This window comes from Oryx dammah, unplaced genomic scaffold (assembly GCF_014754425.2).
Source record: "Oryx dammah isolate SB20612 unplaced genomic scaffold, SCBI_Odam_1.1 HiC_scaffold_2, whole genome shotgun sequence".
NCBI lineage: Eukaryota > Metazoa > Chordata > Mammalia > Artiodactyla > Bovidae > Oryx > Oryx dammah.
Genome location: NW_024070186.1, coordinates 62,206,496 through 62,227,974, shown reverse-complemented (window position 1 = coordinate 62,227,974; position 21,479 = coordinate 62,206,496). Strand labels below are relative to the sequence as shown.

Genomic DNA, 21,479 nt, shown 5'->3' with positions numbered 1-21,479 from the left:
TCTTCCTTCCAATCTTCTGAAACACAAAGTGGCCTACTTCCTTAAGGGCAACGGTGGGAGTGCTGATGGGATCTTCAACATCATGGAGCTTTTTACAGAAAGGAACTCTCATTCCTATAGGTATTTTGTTCAATGCTAACTTACTGCACTAATTATTTAAGTATGAATTATTATGAGATACTAAATCAAAACAAATTAAATTTAAACATTGATTATTACTTAAACATTGAAGCATATAATTGAACTTTCATATATATTAGTTAAAAATCATGTCTGATATATCAGTGCAGTTCCATTCAGTTGCTCAGTTGTGTCTGACTCTTGGCGACCCCATGAACCGCAGCACGCCAGGCCTCCCTGTCCATCACCAACCCCTGGAGTCTACCCAAACCCATATCCATTGAGTCGGTAATACCATCCAACCATCTCATCCTCTGTCATCCCCTTCTCCTCCTGCTCCCAATCCCTCCCAGTATCAGGGTCTTTTCCAATGAGTCAGCTCTCTGCATCAGGTGGCCAAATTATTGGAGTTTCAGCTTCAACATCAGTCATTCCAATGAACACCCAAGACTGATCTCCTTTTAGGATGGACTGGTTGGATCTCCTTGCAGTCCAAGGGACTCTCAAGAGTCTTTTCCAACACCACAGTTCAAAAGCATCAATTCTTCAGCGCTCAGCTTTCTTCACAGTCCAACTCTCACATCTGTACATGGCCACTGGAAAAACCATAGCCTTGACTAGATGGACCTTTGTTGACAAAGTGATGTCTCTGCTTTTGAATATGCTGTCTAGGTTGGTCATAACTTTCCTTGAGAGGAGTAAACGTCTTTTAATTTCATGGCTGCAGTCACCATCTGCAGTGATTTGGGAGCCCCCCAAAATAAAGTCAACCACTGTTTCCATTGTTTCCCTGTCTATTTTCCATGAAGTGATGGGACCAGATGCCATAATCGTTGTTTTCTGAATGTTGAGCTTTCAGCCAACTTTTTCACTCTTCTCTTTCACTTTCATCAAGAGGCTCTTTAGTTCTTCTTCACTTTCTGCCACGGGTGGTGTCATCTGCTTATCTGAGATTACTGATATTTCTCCTGGCAATCTTGATTCCAGCTTGTGCTTCTTCCAGCCTAGCATTTCTCCTGATGTACTCTGCATATAAGTTAAATAAACAGGGTGACAATATACAGCCTTGACGTACTCCTTTTCCTATTTGGAACTAGTCTGTTGTTCCATGTCCAGTTCTAACTGTTGCTTCCTGACCTGCATACAGGTTTCTCAAGAGGCAGGTCAGGTGGTCTGGTATTTCCATCTCTTTCAGAATTTTCCACAGATTCTTGTGATCCACACAGTCAAAGGTTTTGGCATAGTCAATAAAGCAGAAATAGATGTTTTTCTGGAACTCTCTTGCTTTTTCCATGATCCAGAGGATGTCGGCAATTTGATCTCTGGTTCCTCTGCCTTTTCTAAAACCAGCTTGAACATCAGGGAGTTCACGGTTCACGTATTGCTGAAGCCTGGCTTGGAGAATTTTGAGCATTACTTTACTAGCATGTGAGATGAGTGCAATTGTGCAGTAGTTAGAACATTCTTTGGCATTGCCTTTCTTTGGGATTGGAATGAAAACTGATCTTTTCCAGTCCTGTGACCAGTGCTGAATTTTCCAAATTTCCTGTCATATTGAGTGCAGCACTTTCACAGAATCATCTTTTAGGATTTGAAATAGCTCAACTGGTATTCCATCACCTCCATTAGCTTTGTTCGTAGTGATGCTTCCTAAGGCCCACTTGACCTCACATTCCAGATATCAGATCTTCTTAAATATTATATACACAGTTATCAAACTAAAAAACAGATTATATTGATTATAAAACTTATTACTACTTTTATATTTCAAGCAATTAAAAAGTACTAATATTCTGGATTTAATTTTTTCATTATTTTTATATGATTCCTATTATTTCTCCTTACCCTTAGAGGTTACCTTCCTAGAACTACAGAAATATTAATTACCTTGAGTACTGTGGTGCCAAGTTAAAGAGCAGAAAACATCAATGCAGAGTAGCCAAGGTACAGTTTCTCAATTGTCAGTATATTGAGCCTGGTTTCAAATCTCAGTTGCTGATCTCCAGGTTGTACTTCCTTTCAAAATTATATTTGGAGCAAAGACTCTAATGGAAAATTTAGGATATGCTACTTTGGGCAAAAACAAAGCCAGTGTTGATAAGAACTGCAGGGGATAAATGATGGCCTATTAAAGTTAGAGAACACCTTAAAATCAGTCTCTGCTCACTTCATTTTTCAAATGAAGAAAAGGAGAAAAGATGCTGGTGGCAAGGAGACAATTAAGACAGCCTTTAAAATAGTCCAGGAATTGTGGATTCTATGGTCTCCAACAGGATGATGGCAGTAAAAAGAAGGCAAATGTCAGAGGTAGGGTAAACAATACTGAAGACTTAACTGCTAACTGATTAAGTTGAAATGTAAGTTTTTGTAATTGGTATCATGCTATGGGGAGTCGATTTTATTACAAAGGTGTAGCATATTCACAACAAAGGCCTTGTTTCTCAAAGCAATAAAATTATTAGAGCCATTCAATGGAATGATTGCTGTGGAACAGTGCTTTCTTATATCCCCAACAGGACTGGTTATCAAATTGGGTTTCCTTCATACTATGCAATAATTTTAGGGGCTTCAAAACAGTGCTACCTATAAAGTGCGATCTGTATATTAGGACCAGTCAATATACTGTTATCAATTCACAGTGAGATAAATACAGAAATTGTGAGTAAGCACTTATAAACTTTAATATCAGTTTAACATTGCTGTGACATTCAAGAGCATGAGCAGAGTCACTTAACAACATATTGGTCTGAAAGGATTGGGAAGGACCTTGGTCCTTCACAGACAATTTGAAAAACTCTGTTTTCAAAGACAGGGGAAGGTATTCAAGTATATGAAATTACAAAAGCAGGTGACAAAAATTTAATATTGTATGAGACTATTTTTATAAATATATTCATTTATCCATAGTAAAATTAGAAATATATTAACCAAAAAAGATAAAATAGTGTACATAAAATAGTTAGAACATGGCCTGGTACATAAAAATACTCCACAGTTGTTTCTGCTGCTGCTGGTGATGCTGCTGGGACCTCTCTGCAGTCGCCAGTCCTGTTCCTGCTGTTCTATAACCATAGGGATTTTAATTCTATTCCATAGCTCTGCTACCACCACCTTGTGCTCAGTGTTCCCTCACTGCTGGCGCAGACCCTACCCCAGGGTCTCTGCCTTATTGCTATGCTGTTCTAAACATGTTCACTGTTAATCACAGATTCTTCCCTTAGCAGCTAAGTCTCTTGACTCGTTTTCTTAGTCATTTTCAACAGGCGTTAACAGGATGTTAAGCCTAACAAGAACCTAAAAATACCTTAGGCTGTTTAAAAATCAAAATGCATAGTGTTGTTTGTGAAAGTCAACTTACATCTTCCTTGCAGTTCTTGATTTAAAAAAGAACACATTTATTTAGAGGAGTATAGCTGAAAGAAAGAAAGAGATCACCTAATGAAGGTTAAGGAGTAAAACTTTGGTAACTATGTATCAAAGTCCATAATACATGGAACTCTGAGCAATTTACTTAACCTTTCTTATCTTCTCTCTTAGCCTGAGGTAGTAATTTTGCTTATCACCCCTTCAGCAGTGACTAGCAAAAGTATGTGGTCAAGAAATAATAGCTATTGTTAACACAACCCTACATTTACAGAGGGGGGAAACTAGATCAAAGAAGCCCAAGATCACATGATTGGTTAATAATTAACTAGAACTAGATGTCAATGCTCTTCCTCATACCCCTCACTGCCTTTTATAACTCTATTCTGAAATTCTATAAGTTCTTAGAGATGCCTCAGCATTGCGTTTATTTGTGTCTTGGAAAAAATAGGCAAATATATATGTATATCAGGTTCAGCATATGTTTTTATCCTGTGCATTCATTAATTTAATTCTGGAAATGCGGTGGTGTAGACCTGTAAATGGGCTTCCCTGGTGGCTCAGCAGTAAAGAATCTGCCTGCAATGCGGGAGTCACAGGAGACACAGATTCAGTCCCTGGGTGGGGAAAATCCTCTAGAGGAGGACATGGCAACCCACTCCAGTATTTTTGCCTGGAAGAAACCATGGACAGAGGAGCCTGGTGGGCTACAGTCCATAGGGTTGCAAAAAGTCGAACAGGACTGAAGCGACTTAGCATGCACATAGCACAGACCTGTAGAAGGATAGAAAAGAGGAAAAAGAATAAATGCAACTAAGTTGTATTTCTTCTATTTCCGATGTATGTGCCACCACTGGCTAGTGTCTGCCTTCAGGAATTCTCGTGTATTAATGAGCTGTGTTTAGAAAATAATAAAAATCATCATCATGGTGAACTTATTCTATAAACGTTTATATCTGGGCTTTCTTTCTCTTCTAAATAACAGAACCAACTCAGTCTAGCTAGTTTTAACAGAGAAGGGCCAATCATTCTCAGAGGTTTAAGCTTCTTGGTGCATATATGCTAAGTCCCTTCAGTTGTGTCTACCCTTTGCGACCCCAGGGACTGTAGCCCCCCAGGCTCCTCTAGCCATGGTATTTTCCAGGCAAGAATACTGGAGTGGGTTGCCATTTCCTCCTCCAGGGGATCTTCCCAACCCAGGGATGGAACCCACAGCTCCTGCACTTCCTGCGTTGCAGGTGGATTCTTTACTCCTGAACCACCAGGGAAGCCCAAAGCTTCTCGGAGCTGTAACCAAAGCCATGAGACTGTCCACAGTGCCTCTGGGAACAGTGAGCACAGATACTATCACCAGCCTTCACCTCTGACACCACTGAGAGCTCTGTGCCTCAGCCAGACTCTTCATAATGCTCTTAAGAGTCAAAGGCATTCCATAAGTGCCACTGACGGCAGAACCTAGAATATATGCTGGGAGTCTGAGATGAGAGAGAGATTGGAGAGGTAACAAGCATAGTTTCTAGCTTGCAGACCTGGGATTGACAGTGTGGGAAATTGTGAACATTTAAAACGCTCAAAAGATTCCAAGAGGCCACAGACTTAGAAGGTGCCCACTATGGTTCTCATGCTAGTTTTCTTTGGAATAATGTCTCATTCGCATACCCCCAAACATATTCAATATAAGGTATATGAAGGATCAGATGATTCACTCTTTAACATGGAATAAAATGAGCATTTTCAGGGAGATAGGTAAAACTTTTTCTTTTTGTTCTCTTTCCCTCCCACACTTCCTCTTCGTCCCTTACTTTCCATCCTACTCTTCCTCCTTTTCCCTCATCCTTTTTTTTTTTTTTTGGTATCTGTGATTTCTCTACAGGGGCTTCCTAGGTGACTCAGTGGTAAAGAATCTGCCTGCCGGTATAGGAGATGCAGGAGACGTGGGTTCAATCCCTGGGTCAGGAAGATCCCCTGAGGTAAGAAGTGGCGACCTGCTCCAGTATTCTTGCCTGGAGAATTCCATGGACAGAAGAGCCTGGTGGGCTACAGTCTATGGGGTTGCAAAGAATCAGACATGACTGAGCAATCGAGCATGCGTGCACACGTACATGATTTCTCTAAATAGTTTTCAATAATCTGTATAAGTGACAGCTGCATTAAATTTTAAGAAAGTATTGAGTGAATTACCAAGCTTTTTCATACTGTTAATGTTTTAGGTATTCATATCTACATTTCATTAAAATCTCTCTTCTGAGATCCACAACTATATGTTGAACTGCCTACCAGAATCTCACTTTGGAAGTCTCACAATTACTCAATCTTTAGTAATCCCAAACTGAACTCAATATTACACAAACCTCCTTCTGCTATATGTTAAGTGAATGTGCCACCTACCCAATTGCCCATGACTTTAAAAACTCTGGAGTCATCTTTAACTCCTCCCTTTTGCAAAGTTGGAAAAGTCCAGCAGTCCTGTGTATTATGCCCCTCTAAAATCCATCCAGTTATTCCCACCCTCCTGCTACTGTCTTATTCAGGTTTCAGCTCTTTTCACACAGACCTTGGAAGTAATACTTCCAGGCTAACATCCTTACTTTCATCTTACCCTACCCACTACAGGCATATATTATCAGAATGATTTTTTTTTAATGTTGATCTGATAATGTCAATTACCTTCCATTCAGTTCAATTCAGTCGCTCAGTCGTGTCCAACTCTTCGTGACCCCATGGATTGCAGAACACCAGGCTTCCCTGTCCACCATCACCAACTCCCGGAGTTTACTCAGACTTCATGTCCATTGAGTTGGTGATGCCTTCCAACCGTCTCATCCTCTGTCATCCCCTTCTCCTCCTGCCTTCAATCTTTCCCAGCACAGGGTCTTTTCCAAGGAGTCAGTTCTTTGTATCAGGTGGCCAAAGTATTGGAGTTCCAGCTTTAGCATTAGTCCTTCCAATGAATATTCAGGACTGATTTCCTTTAGGATGGACTGGTTGGATCTCCTTGCAGTCCAAGGGACTCTCAAGAGTCTTCTCCAACACCACAGTTCAAAAGCATCAATTCTTCAGCACTCAGCTTTTTTAATAGTTCAACTCTCACATCCATACATACTACTGGAAAAACCACAGCCTTGACTAGACAGACCTTTGTTGACAAAGGAATGTCTCTGCTTTTGAATATACTATCTAGGTTGGTCATAACTTTTTCTTCCAAGGAGCAAGCGTCTTCTAATTTCATGGCTGCAGTCAACATCTGCAGTGATTTTGGAGCCCCCCAAAATAAAGTCTGTCACTGTTTCCATTGTTTCCCCATCTATTAGCCTGAAGTAATGGGACTAGATGCCATGATCTTAGTTTTCTGAATGTTGAGCTTTAAGCCAACTTCTTCACTCTCCTTTTTCACTTTCATCAAGAGGCTCTTTAATTCTTGTTCACTTTCTGCCATAAGGGTGGTGTCATCTGCATATCTGAGGTTACTGATATTTCTCCCGGCAGTCTTGATTCCAGCCTGTGCTTCATCCAGCCCAGCATTTCTCATGGTGTACTCTGCATATAAGTTTAATAAGCAGGGTGACAATATACAGCCTTGACATACTTCTTTCCTGATTTGGAACCAATCTGTTGTTCCATGTCCAGTTCTAACTGTTGTTTCCTGTCCTGCATAAGATTTCTCAGGAGGCAGGTCAGGTGGTCTGGTATTCCCATCTCTTTAAGAATTTTCCATAGTTTGTTGTGATCCACACAGTCAAAGGCTTTGGCATAGTTAATAAAGCAAAAGTAGATGTTTTTCTGGAACTTTCTTGCTTTTTTTCGATGATCCAACGGATGTTGGCAATTTGATCTCTGGGTCCTCTGCCTTTTCTAAATCCAGCTTGAACATCTGGAAGCTCACAGTTCATGTACTGTTGAAGCCTTGCTTGGAGAATTTTGAGCATTACTTTGCTAGTGTGTGAGATGAGTGCAGTTGTGCGATAGTTTGAGCATTCTTTGGCATTACCTTTTCAGTCAAGGTCACAAGTCAGCAGGGAGCTTCCTGTCTTCTGACTCTAGGCTAGTGCCCAGTACCTCCATTCCTTTCAGAATAAAATGACGTCAGAGTATCTGACTGTCTTTGAACAGCTTGACAGAGCTTGTATGCCTCCTCTGGTCTCTGGTTGAAGAGACAAGAGTCATTCACATCTTCCTGGACTCCCACAGGGCACAGGCCCCACTTACTTCAGAAGGGGAAGGCGCCCATTTATACAGATTCTCCTTCCATTTCCCATAGTCCACCGCTGCAGTCAGTGAAAGGGGTGGTAATAGAGGTAGGTGCTTGCAGTGCCCACCTTCCTCCCCTCCCTGAGGCCCAGCCTAGACAAGTTCAGGGGCCCAGCAAATCTGCAGGAAGGAGAGGCACATTTGGTCTCTAACCCCAAAGAGGCGGAGTTTGGACTCCTTCCTATCCCTGCTACTACTACTGCTAAGTCACTTCAGTCGTGTCCGACTCTGTGCGACCCCATAGATGGCAGCCCACCAGGCTCCCCCATCCCTGGGATTCTCCAGGCAAGAACACTGGAGTGAGTTGCCATTTCCTTCTCCATTCCTATCCTTACTAATGATAAATGTGTCTAGTTAAAAATCTACTACCCTGACTTGTCAGCTGTGGAAAAGGCCTGGGCTGGGTGAACTTAGAAAGTCTACATGGACTTGGAAAGACTGGAAAGAATAACATTTCAAAACAACAAAAGTAAAAGAGTTAGCATGAAAGATAATTTAAAAACTAGAGAGATGCAGTTATTAAGTAGGTGATCAAAGAATTTCTAAAATTAATGAGACCTTCATTTACTAGAAATAAGCCAATTATACAATAAAAAGCTCATTATATGTATGTTTTTCAGAATAGCTAGGGAAGTAAGTCTCTTCTTACTTCTTTACTAGGAGTAGAAAGAACACAACTTCCTTTGTTGGATGCTGAGATCTCTACTACTGATTATAGACTTGATCTTGCAATTCTATATTCATTAAAGCTCTATAAAGTAACCTGTAATAAATTAGTTATAAGTATTATAAAAGCTGAATGATTCATTTTTACCTAAGGAAAGGAAAAATAACTTTAGGCCAATAAGTCTAGAAGAGCTTTATTATGGTTCATGTTTTCTTCCAATGATAGAATTTCTTGCCAAATAATCATTTCTGTAATTTATGATCACCTATTGAACTGGCACTGTATTTTAATGATTCCTTATTTTTTCCCTCATAGATTACTTTTTCTGTGTGATAATTATTGTATTTTTCTTTAAAAAGTACATTTTAGAACCATAAAGTACCTTTTGGCATATAATTAGCCTGTATTTGCATCTCATATGACTTGTAGCTCTAGGAGCTAGAAGAAATCTTAGAGATACTAGATACAGACTATTATTTTATGGATGAAGAAGCTAAGACTCAAGAATAAGTCATTTTTCCTAGTTCATATAGGTAGCCTGTGATAGAGCCAAGTTACTAACTCCCAGCGAGCGTTCTTTCTATTAGGATAGGCTATTTGAGGAAATAAATTATGAAGGATTGTTTTATAATTTTAAAATTGGATAAACAGATGTAAATAGATGCAACTTTGAATGAAAGTCCAGGTTTATGTGGTATAAGATGGCACTTTTTTTAGAATTTTTAGTGACTTTTTGTTTCTAAGTTATATTTTAACACATTATAGGGTAATGAATGAAGAAAATTAAAATTTTCAAAGTTAGAAAGTAAAATTATTCAAAGTTCTGTTATATAAACACAAATGTATTTGAGGTATGGGTATATTTCTCTCCAGTTATTGTATTTGTGTTGTTTTAAACATAATTGTTGCCATAATATTAATATATATTCATTCACTTACAACTAAGGAGTTTTTTGTGTGTGTGTGTGGTGGTACCCTAAGGAGTTCTTTTTTGTGTGTTTGTGGTGGTACCCTGTTTTTATTTTTATTTATTTATTTATTTTGGTGGTATTGGGTCTTTGTTGCTGCTTGCAAGCTTTCTCTAGTTGTCAAGAGTGGGGGATACTATCTGGTTATCGTATACAGGCTTCTCTGTGGTAACTTCTCTTGTTATGGCTTGTGGGCTCTAGAGCACCCACTTGGTAGTTGTGGCCCACAGGTTTAGTTACTCCATGGCAGGTGGGATCTTCTTGGACCTGGGATCAAACCCATGTCCCCTGCATTTGCAGGCAGATTCTTAACCACTGGTCTACCTGGGAAATCCTGGTACCCTGTTTTTAAAATTATTTTAAGAAAAAGGTATTCTATTTACATTTAAATATAATATTTACTTATTTTAATATGTAGAAGAAATTTATTTATATACAAATATTTTTCTGTAAGAAACCATTTACATTGTTTCCAAGGTGTTTAAAAAAAATTAAATAACTAATCTTTACCAAAGAACATTTCCTAAAGATTCATATTGTAGCATCATTTATAAAATAAAATTGGATACTGTTTATTTATCTACCTTTCTTAACATTTGTATGATCTATTCTAACTTTATAATTTTTTGGAGGAAAAATAGAACCCTGATAATTATTTTACATTCCCTGACTCTTGGAAGGTTAAACATTTTTTTATATGTCTCTTATGTTTCTTTACTAGCTGTGTTTTTCTACTACATGAATATAAACATTGTTCAAATGTATTTATCTTTACCAGTGGAGTTTTATATTGATAACAATTTTAAAATAACAAATTTTAAGTGTTTAAACAAATGCATCAGAAGCCTACCATATTTTTCCCGTGTGTAACAAATTATTACTGAGTTACAAACTCTAGAAGACAAAAATCCTAAAACACAATTGACATGATATAATGCTGCAACATTTGAATCACTTTTCAGGAGTCTTGAAATTATAATTTGCTGAATTAATTGTAAAACTCCCCTTTTAATGACACACATGCACAAACAAAAATTAAAGTCTGACACTTTTAAACAACCTTTCCCCTTACCTTTTAATTCTTGGTTTCAGGAGTTGTTTGTTTGTTTAAGGGCGGAGGCAGTGATGTTAATATGATAGTGCCATAGATATCCCTCACTTTTGTCTTCCCTCCCACCTCAACAACAAAAGTGGACAGAAGTGCCATTGAGGGAGCTGTGGATTCTAGCATCATATGTCAAGGGACCCAGGAGGAGTCTTATCCTGTGTCGGGTGACGGGCAGACAAACCTTAATTCTAACTGTGGTCCTTGCAGTGACCCATAAACCATTTTCAGCCTTTCTTGGTCAAGATCTGGTAGTCCTTAGAGAACACTGACTTAGATAATCATTCACAAAACAAAGAGCCTTTGTGGAAGTCCATGTTTGTGGAGGAGAAATACCCATACTCTGCCAAAAAAAAAAAAAAAAAAACAGATGCATTGAGGAGAGCATTTAGTAAAGGCTAGAGGAAATGATTCAGAGAAGGCAATGGCACCCCACTCCAGTACTCTTGCCTGGAAAATCCCATGGGCGGAGGAGCCTGGTAGGCTACAGTCCATGGGTCACTAAGAGTCAGACACGACTGAGCGACTTCACTTTCACTCCTCACTTTCATGCATTGGAGAAGGAAATGGCAACCCACTCCAGTATTCTTGCCTAGAGAATCCCAGGGATGGGGGAGCCTGGTGGGCTACCGACTATGGGGTCGCACAGAGTCGGACACAACTGAAGCGACTTAGCAGCAGCAGCAGCAGAGGAAATGATTGCTACTTCAAATGTGAAGACAGCAACAGAAAAACTCAAAAGAACATGATGAATCTAGGACACATAGCACCTCCAATGATGATCTGGTACTGAACACAAAGACATGGCGATCTCTGGCTTAACGGATAAAGATTGCCAAATAAGTGTCTTAAGGAAACTCAGTGAGCTACAAGAAAACACAGAGACAATTCAGCAAAATCCAGAAACATGAAAAAAATGAATTTAACAAAGAGACAGAAAGAAAGAACCAACAGAAATTCTAGAACTGAAGAATAAAATGGATGAAATTAAATGTGCAATAGAGAACATAAGAGCAGACTTGACCAAACAGAAAAATCAATGATATTGAAGACAAGAACTCTGAAATTATCCAGTCAGGACAGATAAAAGAAAGAAGAAAGAAAGCCTATGTGAGTTATAGGACACTATCAAAAGGATCGATTTGTGATCAGGAGAAGAGAAGGAGAAAGGGGTAGAAAACTTATTTAGAGAAGTAATGTCTGAGAACTTCCCAAATTTGAGGAGAGAATTGGACATCCAACCACTTCCCTGGTAGCTCAGTGGTGAGCCTGGTAGGCTAGAGTCCATGGGATCGCCAGAAGTAGGTCACAACTGAGTATGCACACATGGAAACACGACTAAGGATGCGCGCGTGGAAACAATGTTATGGGGCTTCCATGGTGTCTCAGATGGTAAAAAAAAAACTGCAGTGCAGGAGATCTGGTTTTGATCTCTGGGTCGGGAGAATCCCCTAGAGAAGGGAATGGCTACCCACTCCAGTATTCTTGCCTAAAGAATTCCTTAGGCAGAGGAGCCTGGCAGGCTACAGTCCATCAGGTCACAAAGAGTCAGACATGACTGAGAGACTAACACTTTCACTTTTTTCTTGAATATCCAAGTTCATGAAGCTCATAGGTCACTACACAAAGTCAAAGAAACCCTCTCCAAATATCGTATGATATCCCTTATATGTAGGATCTAAAGGGAAATGAAACAAATGAACTTACTTAAAAAACAGAAAGAGACTCACAGACTTAAAGAAGGAACTTATGGTTGCCAGGGGGAAGGCTGAGGGAAGGGATAGTTAGGGACTTTTGAGTTGGACATGTACACACTGCTATATTTAAAATGGGTAACTAACAAGGAGCTCTTGTATAGCATGTGAAACTCTGCTCAATGTTACGTGGCAGCCTGGATGGGAGGGCAGGGTTCACCTGAAAATATCACAACATTGTTAACTGGCTATACCCCAATACAAAATAAAAAGTTGGAAAAAAAAAAAAAAAAAGAAACCCTCTCCAAGACACATTAGAATAAAAATGTCAAAAATCAAAGACAAAGAAAATCTTAAAAGCGGAGAGGAAAAAGGGGAACTCTCAAAAGGCTATTAGAAGACTTTTCAGCAGAAAACTTACTAGCCAGAAGAGAGTGAAATGCTATATTCAAAGTGCAGAAAGAAAAAAAAAAATTGCAGCCAAGAGTCCTTTACCTGGCAAAGCTGTCCTTAAGAAAGTAAGGAGAGATGAATACTTTCCTAGACAAAAGCTGAGGGAATGTATCACTAGATCTTCCTACAAGAAATGCTGAAAGGAGGTCTTCATGCTGAAAGGATGATAATTAGTAACATGAAAACATATGACCATATATTTTCAACACATTGCTAAAGTAAATATGTAGTCAAATTCAGAATACTCTAATATTGTAACATGGTAGAGTGTTAAATACTTAACTCTATATAAAGTGTAAAAGACAATTCTTAAATAAATACACAATATTTAAAAAGATAAACTGTAACATCAAAAACATAAAAAGGGAGTAAAGGATAGAGTTTTGTATGCAATCAAAGTTAAGCTGTTACCAGCATAAGATAGACTGTAACATTTATATTTTATGTAAGCTTCATGGTAACCATGCAGCAGAAACCTAAAGTGGATTCACAAAAGATAAGAAGAAGACAATCAAAGCATATCAATACAGAAAACCATTCATTTACAAAGGAAGGCAGCAAAAGCAGAAGAAAGGAACATAGCAACTACAAAACAACCAGGAAACAATTGATAAGATGGCATATATAAGTTCTTACATATTAATGATCTCTTTTTCACACTGTCAGCCTTTCAGATCTAAATATTATTATTATTTTATTATTATTATTACTAATTTTGGGCTGTGCTGTGCTGTATGTGGGATCTTATCAAACCCCTGCTGGACTGCCAGGGAAGTCCCTTAGATATAAATATTAGACTTTACCAGCTATAAACATCTATTGAACTTCAGCTATGTGCTTAGAACTGAGAAGATACCTGGACATAGGGCTTAGAGCAAGCACTGGAGTAGCTAATAACTTTAATTTGTGGTTTAAATTTTTAAAGAGAATACTTTCTCGGAATATGCTAGTGACCTAACAAAGGTAAATGCCAATAAAACTAACCAATGGTTTATTTTTCTAAGATAAGTATTTAAAAACTAAGAGGCGGTAGAGAAACCTAACTGAATACATAACTCACTTGATTTATTTTTAACATATTTAGTTGCTAAAATTAAAATGTCATCTTGACTATTTTACCCAAGAACTTAGCCCAGTAGACATTTTTGCAAGTGAAGAAAAGAGTGGAGGAAGTGTTAGTCACTCAGTTGTGTCCAACTCTTTCAGACCCCATAGACTGTAGCCTGCCAGACTCCTCTGTCCATGGGATTTTCTGGGCAAGAATACTGGAGTGGGTTGCCATTTCCATCTCCATATTCTTTATTTATTTAAATTTATTTACAGCTGAACTGGGACTTCCTTGTGTCACATGGGTTTTCTCTAGTTGCAGTGAGTGGGCTTCACCTTGCTGTGGCTTCTCTTGTTGTGGAGCATGGGCTCTAGGCCAGCAGGCTCAGTATTTGTGGCACATGGGCTTAGCTGCCCTACAGCATGTAAAATCTTAGTTCCTGAACCAGAGATTGAACGCATGTCCTCTGCATTGGCAGGCTTATTCTTAACCATTGGACCACCAGGAAGTCCCTAAATCACTTATTCTTGAGAAGTATACACTGATTATCCTGTCATTGATTTACATCAATGCAACTAAATCAGTGAAATGAATTCTGATTGTAAATCACTGACTCTGGTTCTACCAATAGTTCAGTTAAGAACAGATTTGTTTACACCATTCACAAATCAACAGAAATTGGTCCTGGAAAGTGTCATGCTCTTCCACCAAACCTTTGACACAATATGCTTGCATATGCCTCTCTGCCCTTGTCTGTGTACTTCTATGCAGACATTCTTTCTGTACCTCTACTATAAAACTTAGCAAGTTTTCTTCCATTCATTTTCCTGTTTATTACTTTTTATTTTTTATTTATTATTTTAACTTTACTTATTTAAATTTTGGCTGTGATGGGCCTTCATTGCTGCTCACAGGCTTTCTTTAGTTGCAGTGCTCAGGCTTCTCATTGTGGTGGCTCCTCCTGTTGTAGACCATGGGCTCCAGGGCACACGAGCTCAGTAGTTGCATCACCTCCACTAGCTTTGTTCATAGTGATGCTTCCTAAGGCCCACTTGACTTCACATTCCAGGATGTCTGGCTCTAGGTGAGTAATCACACCATCATGATTGTCTGGGTCGTGAAGAGCTTTTTTGTACAGTTCTTGTGTGTTTTCTTGCCACCTCTTCTTAATATCTTCTGCTTCTGTTAAGTCCATACTATTTCTGTCCTTTATTGAGTCCATCTTTGCATGAAAATGCAAAGGTACCTAACCTTTAAGTGAGTAATAACTTTGGGCTTCCCAGGTGGTGCTAGTGGTAAAGAATCTGCCTGCCAATGCAGGAGACAAAAGAGATGCGGGATATATCTCTGGGTGGGGAAGATACCCTGGAGGAGGTAATGGCAACTCATTCCAGTATTCTTGCCTGGAAAATTCCATAGACAGAGGAGCCTGGTGGGCTACAGTCCTTGGTGTCTCAAAGAGTCAGACACGACGGAGCATGCACACACACCTTTGGTCAAAGATATCAGCTTGTATCTTACTGCAGAGTATCTTTCTCCTTTGGTAGTACCTGAGCTAATGCTGACCAGATGCTGGTTTAAAAAAATGGTCTCTCATGTTTTCTACTGACCTGATTTACCTTCAGATTTTAAAATTTCTGTATTATTTTAGAAGGTAGGTGTGTGTGCGTGTGTGCGCACGCACGTGTGTGGATGCACAGGCGTGTGCACACAACAGATTCTTTGAGCAGTGCCATGGTCATTTTTCTGCAAACAGCCACTGATACTAGCCATGATCCCTCCCACATATACTCTTCTCCAATCAGCCTGAAATGTGAACAGTACAGTTTTGAGTTAGGAGATTTTTTAATCACCCTTCACAATCTGTGAGTATGTCATATCTCTCCCATCTCTAAAATATGTTCTAAATCTGCCCCTTTCTTCTGTCCCACCACGCTGGCCCCTCCAAGCCACCATCCTCTCTGATCTGGATAACTCTTCTCTACACCGCAGCTGGAGTGGTTCTTCTCAAATACAGATCCGATTCTGTTGCTCCCCTGCTGCAAGGTCTCCAGTGGCTCTCCATGGCACCTCATTATCACGTCCTATACAGTCCTAGATAACCCACCCTTCTGCACCCGTGCTACCTCTCGACTGGGCCTGCTCCACCACACCCCTTGCAGAGAAAGCTGTCTCACCAGCTGTCTGTTCCTTGACCCGGTGACATTTCAAGGCCACTGCACTTGTTCCCTACCCTCTAGATTCCTGCATGGCTAACTCTTTATAGGCACTCAGGTCTCAGTTCAAATGACATCTCCTTAAAGAGGGCTTCCCTGATGGCTCAGCAGTAAAGAATCCTCCTGCAATGCAGGAGACCCAGGAGATGTGGGGCTGGAAGATACCCTGGAGGAGGGCATGGCAACTCACTCCAGTATTCTTGCCTGGAGAATCCCATGGACGGAGGAGCCTGGTGGGCTACAGTCCAAACAGTCACAGAGTCAGACACGACTGAAGCGACTTAAAGTACTGAAGCAACTTAAGAACTGAAGTGACTTAAAGAAGCACGCACACTCCTTGAGTCCCCTTCATCAGCCAGTTTAAAGCAGCAACCAGCCACAAGGTGTCACACCACACTGTTTTGTTTTCTTCCCAGTCCTAACCTCTTCGCAGCAGAGTTGAGTGGTAAAGCGCATGAGCACAAGGGCCAGACTCAATGGGCTCAACTCCCCAGTACACCTCTACTACTTGGGTGACTTGGGGACAAGCACTTCATCTTTCAGTGCCTCTGTTTTTGGAATAATAAAAGTACATACTTCATGAGAACTGTTGTAAAGACTAAATGAATACATTCAGAATGTTAACCACAGAACCTGGTTTGTAGTTATATTGTTTATCTGTTGTTTGCCTTTCCTTTCTGTCCCTTCCTTACTCTCACTTCACAACCACCATCACCACCAAACACGTAAAAATCAGAAAGAGCCGAGATCTTACTGCCTTGCCCCCAACTCCTTTATTTCCTAGTGTGGACCACTATTTGTTCATTCATATTTGTTGAATGAATGAAGTATTAGAAACAAATGATAAAGGTGTTTAAATTTATCTCAGATTGGTTTCATTTTTTTTTAAGGAATCTCAGATCTACAGAAGAAGCACTGAAGGTTATTAAGACAGTGGTTTCTTTTTTTTCTTCTTAGTTTCTATCTCTTAGTGCACTGCTGAAGAGAAGTTGCACAGCATTGGGAGGCAGGAGAAATAAATATATTTTTTTAAATGTTTCTGTTTTTATATTCTCAGTTCCAACCAACAGTATTTTAAAAATTTATTACCTCATTTATTTTTGGCTGCATTGGGTCTTCATTGCATGCATGGGCTTTCTCTAGCTGCAGTGCTCAGGCTTCTCATTGTGGTGACTTCTGGCTTCCCTGGAAGCTCAGACAGTAAAGAACCTGCCTTCAGTGCTCTTATTGCAGACCACAGATTCTAGGGCTCTAGTTGCCCTTCAGTATGTGGACTCTTCCTGAGCTAGGGTCAAACCCATGTCCCCTGCACAAGAATCCTGGCAGGAGGATTCTTAACCACTGAACCACTAGGGAAGTCCAGAAAAAATAAATATTGGTCCTATCACTTACAAACTAGAAGAGGCTTCTTGAGGCTGCTCTGGGTCTCAGAAGGCTCATCTATATATCAAGCTTATTACTACTGGCTGAAGATAGAACAATGGGTCAGGTGTGGGCGGTTTGTTATTTGTTTAGTCATCAGCTCTAAGATCTATGATTTTATGAATACAATCAAAATTCAGGAGAAAAATATTAAAGTCTATAAGGTAAAACTCTGAATTATTTTACAGATTACCTGAAAGCAAATTAATGTCATCCTTAATGTTAACATTAATTAAAATGTTAATTAATGCAGTTGTCAACTCGATTGATAGCTCTGGGATTATCTGTAATCACCCACAAAGACTAGCTTCTAACTTTATGTACATATACACACCCACAAATTAATATATCTCTTTCTGTTCAGAGTTATATGTTTAACGAGTAACTACAAAAAGATATAAAATGATTATCTCAAATTTGAATGCTTGAGACATCATTGAAGTGTACCTTTCACATAAGTATTTTCTTCCAAACTTTGAATAGGAAGCCAACTTTCTCCCAATAATCTCATTTTCAGCCCCCAATTTATGATTATTTTATTACTTTGGGTTAGGTTAAATTTAAATTACTATATTAAGTTGCAAAATTATATGTGCCTGGTGTTTTAAGGCCTTGATCAATAGCTTTGGAGTTATTCTCTAACCACCTCCTTAAACAGTTCTTCCAAATTTTTCCTTCTGAATCTCTGGTTATAATTCTGCTGAAGTTCTCTCTCTGTCTCTCTCTCATTCTATATCCACCCCCCTCCCCCTATCTTTAATAGGAAATCTGGATTCAAATACTTTTTCTGTTACAACTGACCCACTGAAAGAAATTTTTTCACATAGTTTTTCCCATTTATTTATATTAGTATAGACTCCTAGATATTTATTTTATTTAATGGTTTATAATCCATTATTATTGTTTATTTTGATGCTAAAATTATCCCCGTTTTTGACATTGGAAGACCCTTAAAGCTGCCAACTGTGTCTTTTTGACCAAGTTCTCATCATTTTTTAGCACTTCCTCATCTTCTAGATCAGGTCCATCCTGTACTTTACCTGCCTCAGCCCTACAATCAGTCTTTTCCCCAAGGAGCCATGGCAGAGTCATGGTTCTTTTTATTGGAGAATGAGATCTGGAAACCAAGATTTGTGTGCTTGATGTATTATACTACTGGCTTATCATTCGCTTGAGCTATAAGAATTTGTTATCTTCTCTCACTACATATCAGATAGGCTTTACATTCCGTTGCAAATCTGGCTGTAGAAGTCAGTGGATTTTTACTATCATTTTATTATCTTTCTCACATCTGACTCCATTTTGAGTCAGATGTGCTTTAGACAGATGGAAACTTAATGCACTTAAACTATTCCGGGACTGTTTCCGTTTGGAAACCTGCAGAAGGGAAGCCCTTGGTCACTGGTGTGCAATACACACCTGTGTCCTCCGGAGTCCGCTGTTCTTCGCCCAGCACAGCCCCACAGCTTTCTCAAACCTGGAGTGTCTGCAACACTCTGCAAGGACAAGTGGAGGGGGTAAGTCAGCGCTCCGACTTCCTCCCGACGCCGCCTCTGATTGGCTCTGGGCACACAAGAAACGGGTGAATGAGCGGCTGGCCCTCGCAGAAACTTGCTTGAGGTCTTTGGGTGGTATTGCCCTTTCCTCCTCGTCCGTCCGGCAGGCCAGACGAGCCGGAGGAGGATGAGGTCGTCCTGTGTCCTGCTTACCGCCCTAGTGGCACTGGCTGCCTATTACATCTACATCCCTCTGCCCAGCTCCGTCTCCGATCCCTGGAAGCTGATGCTGCTGGACGCCACTTTCCGGAGCGCACAGCAAGTGGTGAGACGCAGCCCAGGGCTATTCTCTGTCCCTTCTTTTAAGCAATATTTTAGGGGGAAAGAGAATTTCCGGCCTTTGTCCCGTGAGATGCGTATTTTTGTGGCGCAATAAGGCTATTGCTTTTTAGTGTTTCAGGCTGACATTTTCAGGATGTCGCATTCGCTTCTTGGCTAGCAGCGGGTTGGGTCTGTGTCTTCGTCTGTGTTGATACCGGAGAAGGTGAAGTTCTTGAGCAGAATTTGACGACTGTTTAAAACCTTCGTCTTTCCTAAATGTCACCTTCTATCTTGGTTTGCAATGTCAAAAATCAAGCTTCCAGCGTTTTATAACCCACCGCTCCCCCCATTTTGTTCTCTCATAGAGGGCGGCAGAGAGCGAGTTAAGTGTTGTAGGAAGGCTCTGGTTCCTGGGAATACAGCCACCTTAAGAGCAGACTTGGCACGGTGATCTCGCACTGTGTCCGACAGTGGAGCCCTCCATTGCCGCGGGCAGCAGCCTGGGCTCCCACAGTACTTAGGGAACGGCACAGATCTGCACGTCATGGCCGGCACGCCTCAGCTCAGCCCAACAAAGGAGGCGGAGAGGCCTGGCTGGCTGCGGGAGAGGCTGTGGAGGTAGTGACAGCAGGTGTTTTGCATGATGCTCTTGTTTTGCGCCCTGCAACGTTCCGTTTATGTCCTTAACTGTAGAAGAGCTAACCTTTGCCTGAGTCAGGATATCCAGGCTTAGCCTGGCAGGGTGACAGTTCTCTTTACTGTACCGTGAGTGTGTATTTTTTTTAACCCCGTAGACAGAAAAATGTAACTTTCTGGTTTATTCTATGTAAGAGGCATTATTTTAGGTGCCAGACAATCTAAAATCTAGACTACAAATCAGCTGTCAAGTCTGATTGTGCAAGACTAAACAGGGTTTTCTGAGCATCCTGCTCTATCTAAACTCCTGACCCTCCTCCCAAACCGAGAATCCTCCCCCCCTCCAACCTTGGGCTTTAACCTCAGGTTATTTTTGTAAATTCCTTTAAAGAATGACAACTAAGGAGAGAGAGAAAACAAACAAACAAACAAACAGGATTTTCCTAGAGGATTGATATTCCTTTTCCCTGTGCATTTCAACTGTGTGTAGGATTACCTAGTCTCTGAGGCGTTGTCCTATCATAAATCCCTTAACTAGGGTATTATAGCACATTTCTAGGAAGATTTTGCTTTTCTTGAATCCAGCCACGTTTCCACCCTCAAGTCCCCCATTTTCTCTTAGGAAGAGTCTATGAGGCAATAGCCTCTTCCTTCCCTCCTGCTTACTACAAGGTTGACAAGACGAAAGAATGACCATCCCCTTCTCTAGCATTGGCTCCAAGAAAGGCAGTCTTGTGCAGGATGCTGTGCAATCACTCTCTTCCTCCAGAAATTTTGTTGCTGGGGAGTAGCGCCCTTTAAAGATTCTGGGATACAATGATATTTACCTGGGTGGCTTAAATGGCCTTCTACAGTTAAAAGAATAATGCCTAATGATAAGAAAAAGAGAAAGAAAGAAAAAATAAGTCAAACTACCGTGTTGGCCACAAAGATTATTCTTGCCTTTCTGATCTAAGGAAATCTTCCCTATCATAAGTAATTTGAAAAAAAGCCATGATTGGAAAAATGTCTTTCTTCCAAAACAAAGCAACCAGTCCAGTAAGGCCTTTAGACCTTACGGTCATCTGCAGAGTGTGCCCTTAGCTGGTGTTTGGGAATGATAATGTTTATAGTGCCAGGTCACAGAGACAGATAAGGTAGCAGAGTATCCTCACTGGACACTGGCTGGGGTTGGGTTAGCACACAAGTGGCTCTTATCATTTGTCTTCAGAACTGTAAAACATCAGAAAGATCATTCAGCCCACAAGAAAGCATATTCTACCCAGGAAAGCAGTTTACCAGTGTCACTTCAAATTGTCCTGGGGAAAAGGCAATGTGCTTGACACTTGGTAGTAAACAGAGCATGACTGTTAGTCATGCCTCCCTGAATCCCTCCTCAGTCAGGCCACTTGCTGGCTGCGAGGCCAGCCCATTAACCAACCTTCTCTGACCCTCAGCTTTCCTTGTATAATAGAGCTGATAGCTATTGATGCTTTGTAAGAGTGCTGTAATGTATTTTAATGGCTGGAATTGGTTGTAGTTATTCTTCTAAGTGGACTTCCCTGGTGGCTCAGACGATAAAAGCATCTGCCAACAATGCAGGAGACCTGGGTTCAATCCCTGGGTTGAGAAAATCCCCTGGAGAAGGGAATGGCAACCCACTCCAATATTCTTCTAAGTATTGTCCCAAAGGGCCACTGTGGGTTGTGGGGAAAATCTGTAGTACTGCTCAACTTTGTTGAA

General features: G+C 40.4%; 1 protein-coding gene across 1 annotated transcript in view; it reads left to right on the top strand.

Annotated features, from left to right (window-relative positions):
• Positions 1-18,777: 18,777 nt before the first annotated feature.
• The window catches only part of NCEH1 (neutral cholesterol ester hydrolase 1), a 67,432-nt gene continuing 64,730 nt past the window's right edge, over positions 18,778-21,479 (top strand). The window contains exon 1 of the mRNA XM_040248948.1: positions 18,778-19,125. Within this exon, the coding sequence (XP_040104882.1) occupies positions 18,988-19,125 (138 nt within the window). The 5' untranslated portion in view covers positions 18,778-18,987. The remainder of the gene's footprint in view (positions 19,126-21,479) is intronic.